This window comes from Chiloscyllium punctatum, chromosome 32 (genome assembly GCF_047496795.1).
Source record: "Chiloscyllium punctatum isolate Juve2018m chromosome 32, sChiPun1.3, whole genome shotgun sequence".
NCBI lineage: Eukaryota > Metazoa > Chordata > Chondrichthyes > Orectolobiformes > Hemiscylliidae > Chiloscyllium > Chiloscyllium punctatum.
In genome coordinates, this window is record NC_092770.1 from 40,076,340 (window position 1) to 40,091,083 (window position 14,744).

General features: G+C 42.4%; 2 protein-coding genes across 3 annotated transcripts in view; one reads left to right on the forward strand and one right to left on the reverse strand.

The window, feature by feature from the left end:
• LOC140458085 (chromatin remodeling regulator CECR2-like) overlaps nt 1-5,077 on the reverse strand; it is a 140,723-nt gene extending 135,646 nt beyond the window's left edge. For both annotated transcript variants that reach the window (XM_072552143.1, XM_072552142.1), the window contains exon 1: nt 4,887-5,077. In XM_072552143.1, coding sequence (XP_072408244.1) covers nt 4,887-5,027 — 141 coding nt within the window. In that variant the 5' untranslated portion in view covers nt 5,028-5,077. The remainder of the gene's footprint in view (nt 1-4,886) is intronic.
• A 588-nt stretch (nt 5,078-5,665) lies between these two features.
• Nucleotides 5,666-14,744, forward strand: part of ada2a (adenosine deaminase 2a) — a 65,905-nt gene continuing 56,826 nt past the window's right edge. Inside the window, exon 1 of the mRNA XM_072552144.1 lies at nt 5,666-6,739. Coding sequence (XP_072408245.1) covers nt 6,130-6,739 — 610 coding nt within the window. The 5' untranslated portion in view covers nt 5,666-6,129. The remainder of the gene's footprint in view (nt 6,740-14,744) is intronic.

Consider the following 14,744-nt stretch of genomic DNA (forward strand, 5'->3'; position numbering starts at 1 on the left):
TTCCAACAGTGGCCTAACTAATGTCCTGTACAGCCGCAACATGACCTCCCAACTCCTGTACTCAACATTCTGACCAATAAAGGAAAGCATACCAAATGCCTTCTTCACTATCCTATCTACCTGCGACTCCACTTTCAAGGAGCCATGAACCTGCACTCCAAGGTCTCTTTGTTCAGCAACACTCCCTAGCACCTTACCATTAAGTGTATAAGTCCTGCTAAGATTTGCTTTCCAAAATGCAGCACCTTACATTTATCTGAATTAAATTCCACCTGCCACTTCTCAGCCCATTGGCCCATCTCATCAAGATCCCATTGTAATCGGAGATAACTTTCTTCGCTGTCCACTACACCTCCAACTTTGGTGTCATCTGCAAACTTATTAACTATACCTCTTATGCTCACATCCAAATCATTTATAAAAAAAACTGTTGAAAAGTAGTGGACCCAGCACCGATACTTGTGGCATTCCACTGGTCACAGGCCTCCAGTCTGAAAAACAACCCTCCATTAATATCCTGTCTTCTACCTTTGAGCCAGTACCATATCCAAATGGCTAGTTCGCCCTATATTCCACGAGATGTGGATGATAATAGAATAGTGTAGGTTAGATTGTTGCATTGACCTGTGAAACCATCGAGGGCCGAAGGGCCTGTACGGTGCTGTAATATTCTATGTTCTATCTAACCTTGCTAACCAGTCTCCCATGATGAATCTTGTCAAACGCCTTACTGAAGTTCATATAGATCACATCTATCACTCTGCCCTCTTTGTTACTTCGTCAAAAAACTCCATCAAGTTTGTGAGACATGATTTCCCACGGACAAAGCAATGTTGACTATCGCTAATCAGTTCTTGCCTTTCCAAAGACATGTACATCCTGTCCCTCAGGATTTCCTCCCACAACTTGCCAACCACCGACATCAGGCTCACTGGCTTGTCCTTACCACCTTTTGTAAACAGTGGCACCATGTTAGCCAATCTCCAGTCTTCCAGCACTCACCTATGACTATCAATGACACAAATATCTCAGTAAGAGGCCCTACAATCACTTCCCTAGCTTCCCACAGAGTTCTAGGGTACACGTGATCAGGTCCTGGTGATTTATCCACTTTTATGCATTTCAAGACATCCAGCACTTCCTCCTCTGAAATATTGACATCTTCCAAGATGTCACTATCTATTTTCCTACATTCTATATCTTCCATGTCCTTTTCCACAGTAAATACTGATGCAAAATACTCATTTAGTATCTCCCCTATCTCCTGTGGCTCACACAAAGGCCGCCCTGCTGACCTTGCAGCTAAACCTGCTGAGTTTATCCAGCATCCTGTGTGTATTAAAAATTCTTTGCATTTGAATCTTTCCTCTATTCTGAAGAAGTCATCAGCCTGAAAGTGTAACAATTTCTCTCCACAAATGCTGCCTGACCTCCTGCATTTCCAGCACCATTTTTCAGAATTCCATCATCCATATTATTGTGTTTTTATAGAAGACAAATGTTTCTATAAAATATGTAAAGCAATGACTTTTCATAAATAATTTTAGTGATCGCTTTCGAGCTAGAGATGAATACATCCCCATGAATAGAAAAATGTAACTAACAGCTGACCTGTTTAGCTTAAAACGTAATAGACAATGGTAGCTATCTATTTTACAGATGAATAGCATTAACCTTAATTTCCTCAAAAGCAAATGAACAGATTAAAAGACAGTGATAGCATTAGATAATAGACACTAAATTATGAGATCGACATACAGGTAGTCTTGCTAAAGAAATAAATGCGATTACTCTATAATAATGTCTTTGGCTTTGCATTAAAACATTTTGCTAATTTATATAATGAAAAATACAAATTAAAGTGCTCACAAAAAGAATATGGATATGTATGTATATCAGGTCTCGAGCAAAAAGTATGTTCTGAAAGATCCAAGTGTTTACTCTGCTTTCTCTCCAAGTGCTGAGTTTCTCCAGCAATTTCAGCTCCTGTCATATAAAATACAATTCTTTTTCTTCAGTTTATAAAGATTCAAATATGCTAAGAATATATTTGTTCTTTAAATTACATTTTTCAACAGACTAAGCTGGGATTTCAATGGGATGAGAATTATTACAAGCTCTCAAAGCACATGGTCTAACTCAGCCTTAAAGCTGCCACCAAGCATTCAGGAAATAGCTCTACAAGCAACAACAATATATTCAAAAAAAGGTGCATATTTATCTATTTCAGTCTTTCAACTGCAGCACTTTAGCTGGAATGAGTTTTGCTACCAGACAAACCCATAATATACCTCCTTTTTCATGACTGGTTTTAAATAATTAAGCATTATAGCTTTATGCAACTAAGAAATTACTTTTGCAGCTATATCTCTCATACATAGTTCATTTTCCCCATTCTTCCCTGAAGGTACTGAAACATATTGGTTGACAGCTCAATGAATGCCATGCACCATCTGATGTTTTGTCTAAATAGGCATTCACATATATATGGCCAAAGCCAGATCCTATTTTCACTAAACATTCAAATACTACCATTTAAGTACTGAAGTCCATTGTAACAGAAATCAGGTTACTCAGCAGAAAGCCAGGAATTGAATTTATGGTCTTTCTAGACACCATAGTAGCTTTACACACATTTACTATTTCTGCCACTGGCAACAAGAGTTTTTGAATCAAAAGTAACTATTTCACAAATAATCTACTTTGTACTAGGCATGCAGTCTCTAAATTGCATATCAATGACTAGCTGAATGTGAGTAACTGACAGGTTTAAAACAAAGATACAGCCATCTGCTAAATGTAAGAGAATTACATCACAATCAACATATATTGTACGACTGTGTCATCCGATTTCACAATGGTATCACTTCACAGCCAGAAAAATAAAGGTAATCTAGAAACACCATTTAAATTGCCTTGATAAATGCCACATGTGCTGTACAAATGCAAGTTGAGGAGTAGGAAGGGTTTATGGAAGAAGAATGCCCTGTGTAGTTGGTGCCACTCAATGAGGTAAAGCACCAGTACCAGATTGTTTATGAATTGAGAAAACTCTGGAGAAATTGGTGTAACTAACCACCCGCCCCCCTCCCAAACTGAGATTTACCTAGTAAAATAGGCTGTTACCAATGACAAGTGAAATGAACATCAACTTCAACAGAAGATTATCCAAACCACACGCCAACTGTAACCAAAGCGTATGTATTCAGCCAAAATAAAATCGCTACCAAGGACAGCAACAAGGTTGAAAACCAAACTGTGAAATCAAAATGAACACGCATAAAAAATAGCAATTTCATTAGGCCCACAGGCAAAACAATTTGAAGAGTGCCAGGATACAGTCTGATGTTGAGGTGCGGATAGGTAGATTATTTAAAGAAAGCACGGGAAAACAAACAAACCAATGAATAGATTTCGGGGGGAGGGGTGGCAGAAAAAGAAGGGCAGCAGGAGGTTAAAAGGTAAAATGCCCTTAAAGATAAAATGGAAGTGGTCACTCCATCTTAGGAGTGGGCGCTCGGTCCCTATCAACATGTTAACGAATTTCTAGAATGTTCTTCATATATTACAAAGAATGCAGCATACTTTCAACTGCAACTCTATAATCGAGGAAATAAACAACTTGTTGCATTTCAGTGAAAGAAAAACAAACTTAATCTTCAAAATAAACTGAGAACATACGTAGTCCAGCGATGGTTGGCTGACACATTGAGACCCACAAAGATAGCACGAGAGAATTTTGATCCGGGTTGTATTCTACCAGAAGTATAAACTCAGTTTTAAAAAGCTACAGAACCCGCCTCACACAAAACGTATACTGTTTTCTACGTTTTAAACAACACAAGCCACCAACACAATTCAGAGACTTGGTTTCTCGATTGCAACTTCATACATACAAAAGTCATCGTATTTGGATTTTAAACACCTTTAAAACAAAAACCTCTCCCAGAATCAGAGCAAACATTCGTTGTGAATTAAGCCTTTCAACTCCCCTCCCTCCCTGAGAAACAACTTTAAACAACAGGCTCGCCGAACAAAAAACAACAACGGGAGAAAGGAAATAGATATCGGAAAGAACAGGGTGAATAATTGTGTTTGTTAAATTTTACTTAAAACCGAATGATTCTGAATTTCGTTTCCCACTCGGATTGAAGAACATTAACGAACGTGCTGTTTTCTTTTTAAGATCTATATGTCAGAATTCGAATTTAACATTGTCTAAGTAAGTTTAGTTCGTTACACTTGTATTTTATCAACAGTGGCGAAATAGACCGAAATACTCTACGCCTCGCCTTTGAATGAAGCTATTCGCGAAGCGCAGTTAAGCTGATGTTGACTCCGTTTTGTTAAAATGTTCATTTTTAAAGTAATTGGGCATATTTTGATCTACGGGTATTTTTTTTACTTTGAAAAAATGTAGTTTAAAATGGTAATCTGTTAACTTTGTTAGCAGCATGTGGCTCTTCTTTCTCCTAACAATGCCATGGCTATGATGGATGTGTGGCAGAGCAGATCATGAAGAACAGCAGCACCTTATCGGGAGACACGCTCCTTCTTTACTAAAGAAACACACCATGTCCTCCCCCCTTCCAAATCTGGGAGATACCAACTTTATTAAACTTTTTTTTAAAAAAAAGACAAGCGTTTTATACAAAAAAGGGTAAACAACGATGATTAAAGTCCACACCAGTCTATCGGTGAGTGCAATCGAGCGCTTTTAGAACCACAATAGAATTGAGCCAGCAGCTGGGAGGCGAGATTGACATCCTGCATCCACATGATTACTAACTTTGAATTCTTTGAAATGACAGGGGCTTCGAGAGGCAACTTAATCATTTACAGGAAAGAAAAGTCTCATAACTCATTGAAGGGAAAAATAGAATTACCTCAATTTCGAAGTCTGGGAGCCCAAATGCTGTCCTGAATAAAGAGCAAAAGTGTGCGATGGCGGGTACTTCCCACCAAGAACGAATTTCTTCTACCGAAACGGTCGAAGATGTACATTCCTCGAACATTTTAAATGGCATCAAATAAACCCCTTTCCTCACATAAGATAGTTTTCCTCGAACTTGGTTTCCTTGTGTTAATTTACACCCCCCCTCAGCCTCCCTCGCCTCCTCCCCCCACCCCCCACCCTCCCCAACACCAGACCCCCTCTGCTTCCAGTCTCCTAATGCCGGTTGGTGTAAGGAATGTGCTGGGTGTTAAGTGTGTGCGCTGCCTGCCATTGCCAGCCTGTTCCTCCCCTCACTCTTCTTCCTTCCTTCTTTCCTTCTCTCTCTCTCTCTCTCTCTCTCTCTCAGTGCAGGCGTGCGTGTGTAATCCTGGAACAATCTCGCAGCCCCATTCTCAGCGAGGAACAGATGGCCGGACAACAACAGGGGAGTACTCCAATTTCTCAACACGCCGGAGGGAGACCAGGACACACTGAGCCACTCAACGCCCGGCGCATCGCTTCACCAAAACCGCCTCCGACGCTTCAGCACTACTGTAGAGAACAGCCACCGCCGGACTGAAGCCGAAGCGATGCGGCGGCCGGGGCTGTTGAGCAGCAGCTGCCGGGCTCGGAGCTCGGACACCCCCGCGGGGAAATGGAATGGCTCGCTTCCACCGACAGGAAGTGACGCACCCGTCTCCTGGGTACCAGCCAATGGGCTAAGCCGTGCTATCCTGGGGGAGGGGGCGGAGAGAAGCGCCTGCACACATTGTGCACACCCAGGGGGTTTTAATGTCGCGTTCTTTAATGAGGCTGGCCTGTGGATTTTGAGGATGGGATAGCAGGGGGGAAACATTGATGAACGGAGCCGTTCTTTAGTCTCCTTCGTCTCCCCGCCAGGTCCTTGCGTTCTAGATTTAGTGTCGAGGTCCTGATCTTCGACTGTTGACGGAGTGTGCGCGCGCGTTTCTGCTGGATCACCCAACGTTCCATTCCCAGGATCTCTGCGTTCTAAACGGTTGTCGTCCAGGAGCTCACCCTCGGGCTGAGGCCCTGCTTGTTCCCCAAGACATCTCCATCTCCATCCCCATCCCCTCCCCTGGGGAAAGGGCCAGTGACATGGTGCACCGCCCGGCCGTTTCTACACTGCAGCCTCCCAAAACATCCACTCCCTTTTACTTCCTTGTTTAGTTATGTTCAGTGCCTCAGCTTCTCGTTCTCACCCCCCCCTTTTGAAAAAGTTATCACTGCCCGGTGATCAGCAGAGAAATGACTGCCAAAGTCATCATTTTGTCGTTGGCATTAGGACACAGAAGTGTCTTTTTTTAAAAAATAGGGTGTACGCGTTTCCTGCGTTAAATAACGGTCGAGTTAACTTCAACTTAAAGGGAAGTATGAGTCACTCGCAGAAGCGAAAGTTGCACGTTTCGACCTCTCAGTTCTCGCTAACGTTTGAATATTGTACACAACCGTGTGGCCTTTTGAAAATGAAGGCACCACGTTTCAGAAAAGAGGCAGCTGTGTTTTTCTTTTTCTTTTGTTTGCTTGCTGTGTGTCAAACCTTTCCAACCCCGGCCGACCGTGATACTTTGATGATACTGGAACAGTTCCAATTTACAGGCGGTAATCTCCTCACGACTGAAAAAGAACTGCAGGTTAATTATATACTTAAGAAAATCAAAGGGAAGGAGATAATGGAAGGAATGAAAACTGGTAAATTTGCCCCAGCCATGCACTTTTTCAGAGCAAAAGAATTAATTGAACAAAGTCCAGTTTTTAACATTATACAGATGATGCCTAAAGGTAAGCGTGATATGAGGTTTATTAATCGACTATGATGTACTGGGTTGCGGATAGTTTGGAAAATTGAATGGGTGTTTTAAAATTTCAAATCAAGGTAAAATGACCACTTTATATCAAATGATACCCGTTTTGGTGAGTGGTTGGATTAAATGATGTGTGACTCTCGGTAAGGATATCACGAATCCGGAGGTGTACTGCAACGATCAAGGGATTGGGGAGGAAGTACGTATCAAAGTTTTAGTTTGTGCTATGAATGCGAGGGAAATTAGAAAGCATCAATGAGGGAACGTAACACCTTTCTATTAATTTTTGGTGAATCTCCCACGGTGCGAAGTCGGAGAATGTCTTAAGTACAGTATTCCATGTAATATGAGGTGTTGGTGTATTTCCTTTTTAGAATGAAAGGTAACGCTCCGCATTCTTGACAGGCCGGTTCAGTGAGAGTGCAAAAGGTTGTAGATGACTCCGATTTTCTCCCTTTATGGATTTGTAGATGATATGAAAATTGATGAAAATGAGTTGGAACGTTATTTTGTATATGTATGTAGAGCTAAGAAGTGACTTTCTGAAATATAGAAACTTTTGTATTAAACTTAAATCAATTTACTTAACTTTTCTGTGATGTAACCTGCAGTCTAGAAATAAAAGCGAATTCAGGCGACCAGGGTTCAGTGGGGTCAATTATGTAAAGAACAACCTAGCAACATGTGCTTGCGTAAATACGTTTTTTGACTAGTTCTTGAATTATTCTGTGTAAATGAAGTGGCAGTGCTATGTGCAAAACTTTACATTTTAATCAACTTTTTTTGATCTGTAGTGACAGTGCATGTGGAAAATCAAGATATCCATCTGAGCACACTTAGTTATTTTTAAATCCGCAGGTTTATGGAAATAAAACAAGAGTTAATGTTTCTAATCCACTTTGAATCCAATAATACCATAGGTAGGTGGAGGTGGGGGTAATGGTGATATGTTGGAGAGGAGGGTGGGAAGGAAGGTGGACAGGTTGTGAGGGAGGTGCCGAGTTGGAAGTTTGGAACTGGGATAAGGTGGTGGAGGGGAAATGAGGAAACTGGTGAAATCCCCATTGATGCCATGGGATTGTAGGCGTGCTGTCTCCCCTGCACTTCCACACATGTAATTTCTTGTGTCTGTTGCTCCCGGTGCAGTGTCCTCTACATTGGGAAGACAGGACGCCAACTCGCAGATTGTTTCAGAGAACATCTCTGGGACATCTGCACCAACCAATTCCGCTGCCCTGTGGCTGAACACTTCAACTACCCCTCCCATTCTGCCAAGGACAGGCAGGTCCTGGGCCGCCTCCATCACCACATCCTAACCACCCAATGTCTGGAGGAAGAATGCTTCATCTTCTGCCTTGGGACCCTCCAACTACATGGCATCGATATAGGTTTCACCAGTTTCCTCATTTCCGCTCCTCTCCCACCTTATCCTAGTTCCAACCTTCCAACTCAGCACTGCCGTCATAACCTGTCCTACCTGTCCATCTTCCTTCTCACATATCTGCTCCTCCTTTCTGATCTATCACCTTTACCCTCACCTCTATCTACTTATCGCACTCTCAGCTACCTTCCACCCCAGCACACACACACACACACACACACACACACACACACACACACACCCCCCCCAGTCATTTATCTGTCCATCCTCTCAGCCCTCAAGCTTCATTCTTGTACAAAAAGTTGATTCTCCTGCTTCTCGGATGCTGCCTTTTCGAGTATCCCCCTGTTGACTTATCTCCAGCATCTGCAGTCCTCACTTTCTCCACTTTGAATTCTCCTGTTTTCTCTCCACAGATGCCTGTCCTGCTGAGTTTCTCCTGCAATTTTACCTTTTTTTGTTTCAGATCCCCATTTCGTTTTACTTCTAAATCTGTCGGGGATTATTATTTAAGTTAATGGTAATCCAAACTTTAAGGCTAAGTCCTCTAAGATTTCATAAAGTAATTCGCTGAGTAGAATTAAATTGCATTAGTAGTTATGTGTTCTCCCCAAATTAAATTTATTATTTTCATTTCTAATTTGAGGGAGTCTGCCATGAATGTTTATATGTTGCACAGATATCACAAAATTAATTGAGCAAGCACTTAACTGAAACGTCCAAGATTTGATTGCTTTGCTTCTCACATAGATTCTGTTATTGGTTAATGTGTCAGTTGCTTTCATTCCATAGATTTTATTATAATATAGCTCACCATCTGCCAAGTATTAATATTAGTAACAATGTTTTTAAAACAGGAAGTGAGATTGATGACCACAATTGCTGCAATTGGACATACAATTCATTTGGGGATATAGAACCATCCTGAAAACTCTTGTAGTTTGTTTTACTTTATTTCATTAGTAGGGACTGTCTTAATGTCTAATAATTTAGCATTTTGCTTTGTGAAAAATAATTTTGGCATGAATAGAACTAGCAAATAACAGAAAATTATACCTGGCTTGGAATTCATCTCAAAATGATTGATAAACTGAAATAGTCAAAACCAAAGGTGTCCAGCCCCTCTTTCTCTGGTTATTTAATTGTGGCGTACTCTTGACTACATGTGTGTTTTTTTTGCTTTTAGTTAGAAGCAAATTGAATTTGATTTGGCTCCTATTATTGGGCTTATCAGCTCCTGGCCTTCTTTAGATAATCAAATGCAGATCTTTGACCCATATAAGTAGGAGCACCAAAATAAAAATGGACAATTAAAGTATACTTATGAGTGCATCAGTGTACACGTTTGTTTTAACGTACATCCTCCCTGCCTAATACTTAATAAAATAAAAATACAAAGTAAAGTGGCTTTGGAAGTAGAAAGAGAAAGAAAGGTTTAGGGTGAGTGGGGAAAGATATAAAAGAGACCTAAGGGGCAACTTTTTCACACAAAAGGTAGTACGGGTATGGAATGAGCTGCCAGAGGAAGTGGTGGAGGCTGGTACAATTGCAACATGTAAAAGGCATTTGGATGGGCTTATGAATAGGAAGGATTTGGAGGGATATGGGCCGGGTGCTAATAGGTGGGACTAGATTGGGTTGGGATATCTGGTTGGCATGGACGTGTTGGACCAAAGGGTCTGTTTCCATGCTGTACATCTCTATGAATCTAGCATTTTTTTTCACGTTGTTTCTTGTACTTAATACCTCATGTTGTCAAATCAAAGTGCCATGGTTGCATAGACTCTGCTGCAGTGATAGTATTTTGAGCCAGAAAGCCTGGGTTCGAGTCTCACTTGTTCCAGACATGTGCAATAACATATCTGAACAGGCTGATTAGACAATAGTTTTTTTTCTTGCACAGACTCTGATCATCGGCTTTGTGTCTAGCCTTTCATTGGTTACCTTCCCTCTTCTAATCAAGATTTAAAGAGGCTACAACATGAAGAGCAATTGTGAAAATTCACTTAAAAGGCTTGACGGGGTCCAGCTAAACTAATTATAACAAATCACTTCTGCATTTGGCAGCACCAAGCCTTTTGCTATTCAACTTGAGTTTTTGCAACTCTAAGCACCCTTCTAATGTGTCTAACACCAAGACTTGAAATTCTTCAGCGATGACGAGTAATTGACCTAGCCTGTCTGGTTTTTGGTCCATCTTTGCCTTGCTGTAATTCCATTTAAATGACCATGGGGATATCAAAACAGTTTATCTTCCAATTCAACATAAACATTACTGAGAGCTGCTAAAATGGAACAACTTGTCTTTGTTTTTAATGTCTGTAAGACATCTCAAAGCACTTCATTTCCAATGAGTTACATAGAAGTGTAATCGTTTCTTAGCTAGCCTGGTGGTGAATTTCTACAAATTAAGGTTCCATAGAGAGGAATTTTAAGTTATTGTTATTTTTCCTTGAGAGTTAGAATTCCTTGCTCTCATAGATGAGAAGGTATGGTGTCAGTTTAATATCTCCTCTGCATTACAAACAATTTCAACTGTGAAATAGTCTGTCAGTACTATATTGAAATGTTAGCATAAATTGTGCTCAAACTCTGAGGCGAGGTTTGAATTCTAGTTTTAATTTGGAGACAAGAACTAACTAAAAACCCCAAATGATGAAGCTGCATACAAATATAATATGTCACACATAGATAAGAGTAAGAATCACAGTTTCGTACTTTGTGATGTAATATTTTTTCCACGGAGAACACTGGATAAAATAGCTAGTCTTTAAAAGCATTGTACATTCATAAAACTTAGTTTCAGTTTGTATTTTTTAATCTTTTTCTTCTCTAAATCTATAATTTTTCCTACCTCTAGTAGATACTAGAGAGCAAACAGGCTGTTAGCATGGAATAAGATAATCTTATTAAAGTTGAGATTGCAGCATCCTGCTTTCTGTCTGAAGTTCCCTGGAAGCTTCCCTAAATTTCTTCTGGTCCATCTGAAGAAGACAGCTCCCATCGAGGACTGCTGTCTGACTCTGAACCCTTTGTTGATAGGGGCTGGTGGTAGTTTACACTGTCAATCTTTATTTAAATCCTTTCAGCCAGTGGACTTGGAGCAGCAAACCTTGAAATCATAGTGATGATGGTCCCCTTGCCCACCTTCTGATGGTTAGCTTGTCGTTCTTTCTGAAGGCAAAACTTATTATTTTTCTAAACATTGCACTGAAATAGGGTACATATGACAACAGATAAATCTTTGACATCAATTTGAGAGAATCTCATGACCTCTGTGATTCTGATGATTTTTTGTGACCTTTTGAGTTTATTTCTGAGAAATTTGGCAAGCTAGTTACTGCTGCAACAGCAGGTAAGTGAGATCTTAGTGTGTAGTGTAAATATTAGGAAAATTCAGATTTAAAAGGTTCTCTGTTTTCCTACTGCGATCTGGCTTCAACTTTGAAACTCTTGTCCCCACACTGCTTTTTCCTCAGAGCTCCCTTTTATCCTGGTTGGGGTCCTTGGCTGTGTCGGTCTACCTGCATTTCTCTCTCACCTCGTTCCCCCCTCCCTCCCAGTATGGTTCACCTTCCACCCCACCAGAAATGTAGGATCATCTAAACTTGTAAGCACTGGAGTTTAGAGCTGAAAAATGTATTGCTGGAAAAGCGCAGCAGGTCAGGCAGCATCAAAGGAGTAGGAGAATTGATGGTTCGGGCATAAGCCCTTCTTCAGGAATGAGGTGGGTGTGCCAAGCAGGCTAAGATAAAAGGTAGGGAGGAGGGACTTGGGGGAGGGGCATTCGGAATGCGATAGGTGGAAGGAAGTTAAGGTGAGGGTGATAGGCCGGAGAGGGGTTGGGGGCGGAGAGGTCGGGAAGAAGATTGCAGGTCAAGAAGGCGGTGCTGAGTCCGAGGGTTGGGACTGAGACAAGGTGGGGGGGAAGAGAAATGAGGAAGGTGGAGACATCTGCATTCATCCCTTGTGGTTGGAGGGATCCTAAGCGGAAGATGAGGCGCTCTTCCCCCAGGCGTCATGTTGCCATGGTCTGGCGATGGAGGAGGCCAAGGACCTGTATGTCCTTGGTGGAGTGGGAGGGGGGAGTTAAAGTGTTCAGCCACGGGGCGGTTGGGTTGGTTGGTCCGGGTGTCCCAGAGGTGTTCTCTGAAATGTTCCGCAAGTAGGCGGCCTGTCTCCCCAATATAGAGGAGGCCACATTGGGTGTGGCGGTGCAGGTGAATTTGTGACGGAAATGGAAGGATCCCTTGGGGCCTTGAAGGGAAGTAAAGGGGGAGATGTGGGTGCAAGTTTTGCATTTCTTGCGGTTGCAGGGGAAGGTGCCGGGAGTGGAGGTTGGGTTGATGGGGGGTGTGGACCTGATGAGGGAGTCACGGAGGGAGTGGTCTTTCTGGAACGCTGATAGGGGAGGGGAGGGAAATATATCCTTGGTGGTGGGGTTTGTTTGGAGGTGGTGGAAATGACGAAGGATGATACAATGTATCTGGAGGTTGGTGGGGTGGTAGGTGAGAACCAGTGGGGTTCTGTCCTGGTGGTGATTGGAGGGGTGGGGTTCAAGGGCGGAGGAGCGGGAAGTGGAGGAGATGCGGTGGATAGCATCGTCAACCACGTCTGAGGGGAAATTGCGGTCTTTGAAGAAGGAGGCCATCTGGTTGTTCGGTTTTGGAATTGGTCCTCCTGGGAGCAGATGCGGCAGAGGCGAAGGAATTGGGAATATGGAATGGTGTTTTTACAGGGAGCATGGTGGGAGGAGGTGTAATCTAGGCAGCTGTGGAAGTCAGTCGGTTTATAATAAACGTCCGTGTTGAGTCTGTCATCCGAGATAGAAATGGAGAGGTCTAGGAAGGGGAGAGAGGAGTCTAAGGTGGTCCAGGTAAATTTGAGGTCTGGGTGGAAGGTGTTAATAAAGTGGATGAACTGTTCAACCTCCTCGTGGGAGCACGAGGTAGCGCAGATACAGTCATCGATGTAGCGGGGGAAAAGGTGGGGGGTGGTGCCAGTGTAGCTGGGGAAGATGGACTGTTGCACATATCTGACGAAGAGGCAGGCATAGCTGGGGCCCATGCGGGTGCCCATGGCTACTACTTTGGTTTGGAGGAAGTGGGAGGATTGGAAAGAGAAGTTGTTCAGAGTGAGGACCAGTTCAAGAGTAAGTAGTGACTTGAATCAAACAGAATATCATCATGGTCTGAACAGGTTGGATGTGCAGAGACTGTTTCCTATTATGGGAGAATCCAGAATTAGGGATTGCTATTTTAAACCTAGGATTCTGCAGCACTTCTTCCAGAAGCAGGGACAAGAATCTCGTAGGAGTCAAGGCAGTCTGGGTTTTGAGATTTGAGGCAGAAGCACTTGAGAAGTATGATGAGGCCTTTCTCGAATTCTCCATGGCAGTCCCCAATCTATCCATGCAAGTGGCCAGATTCATTACGCTGCAGCAGCATCTGGGCAATGAAAGCCATTGCATCCTATCTGCCACTCCGTTCCTTACTGTGCATATGGATGAACTCCCTTAATTCTGGCACCACAGGGTTATTGTAGTAAGAGATCAGCCAGGTGGACCTCATAGAATATGAGTTCCCTGATTGTGGTTGTTAATCTTGTCCAATCATAGAGCCCTGTCTCACAGACATAAATGGGAGTGTCAAGAATTTCTAAGACTCTGAGGAAGCTGAATCAGTGTCAAGGACTGTGCACATGCAAATAAAGGGTGACTTGGTGATGGGATACCAGCCTCTGGAATTATTCTAGTGGCGATGAGAGAAAAGCACACTCCTGAAAACATTCATTGCAACGGTCCTCTTTGAGTAGAAGTAAACATTTCTGGTATTATGCTGTCATTTGGAAGCTTGATTTGTTCGATCCTACCTTCGAAGATTGGGCACTGTTTGTGGAAAGAATGCCTTTTTTTTGCCAGGCAAATGACATTGGGGCAGATAAAAGCCATGAGTAATTCTCCTGACAGCTTGTGGACCTGCAGCTTTTTCAGTTATTAGGAGCCTAGCTTTCCCTGAGGCACCAGATATGAAAACCTTTCAACAGATTTAGTTAAGCAATATTAAGATGCCAAGCCTCGTCTAATTCTGAGATGCTATTGATTTTCCTCTGCAAGACAAGAACCAGGGGAATCTGTAACTGGATGCTTGATTAGGTTAAGCGAACTGACAGGAACATGTGACTTTGGTTGAACCCTTAATAAGATGCTGAGAGACTGTTTGTTTGGCATGTGGGATTAATGATGTAACCATGCAAAAGCACCTTCTAGCTGAAGCCCAACTCAACTTCAAACAGGTATTGTAATTGGCTTTACCATCTGGCAAGTGGAGCGTATGAGTTGCAAAGTATTCTGATGGAAGTGAGTACCTTTGCCAGTCTGAGCTTGGGGAACACCACTTTGCAAAGGCGATTGCATAGCCTCACTCAGGAGGTGTTGGCCTAGTGGTATTATTGCTGGACTGTCAACCCAGAGACCCAAATAATATCTGATGGCAGATGGTGGAATTCAAATTCCACATAAATGTCTGGAATTAGGAGTCCAATGGTGACCATTAATCCATTGTCAATTATCAGAAAAAACCCATCAGGTTCACTAATGTCC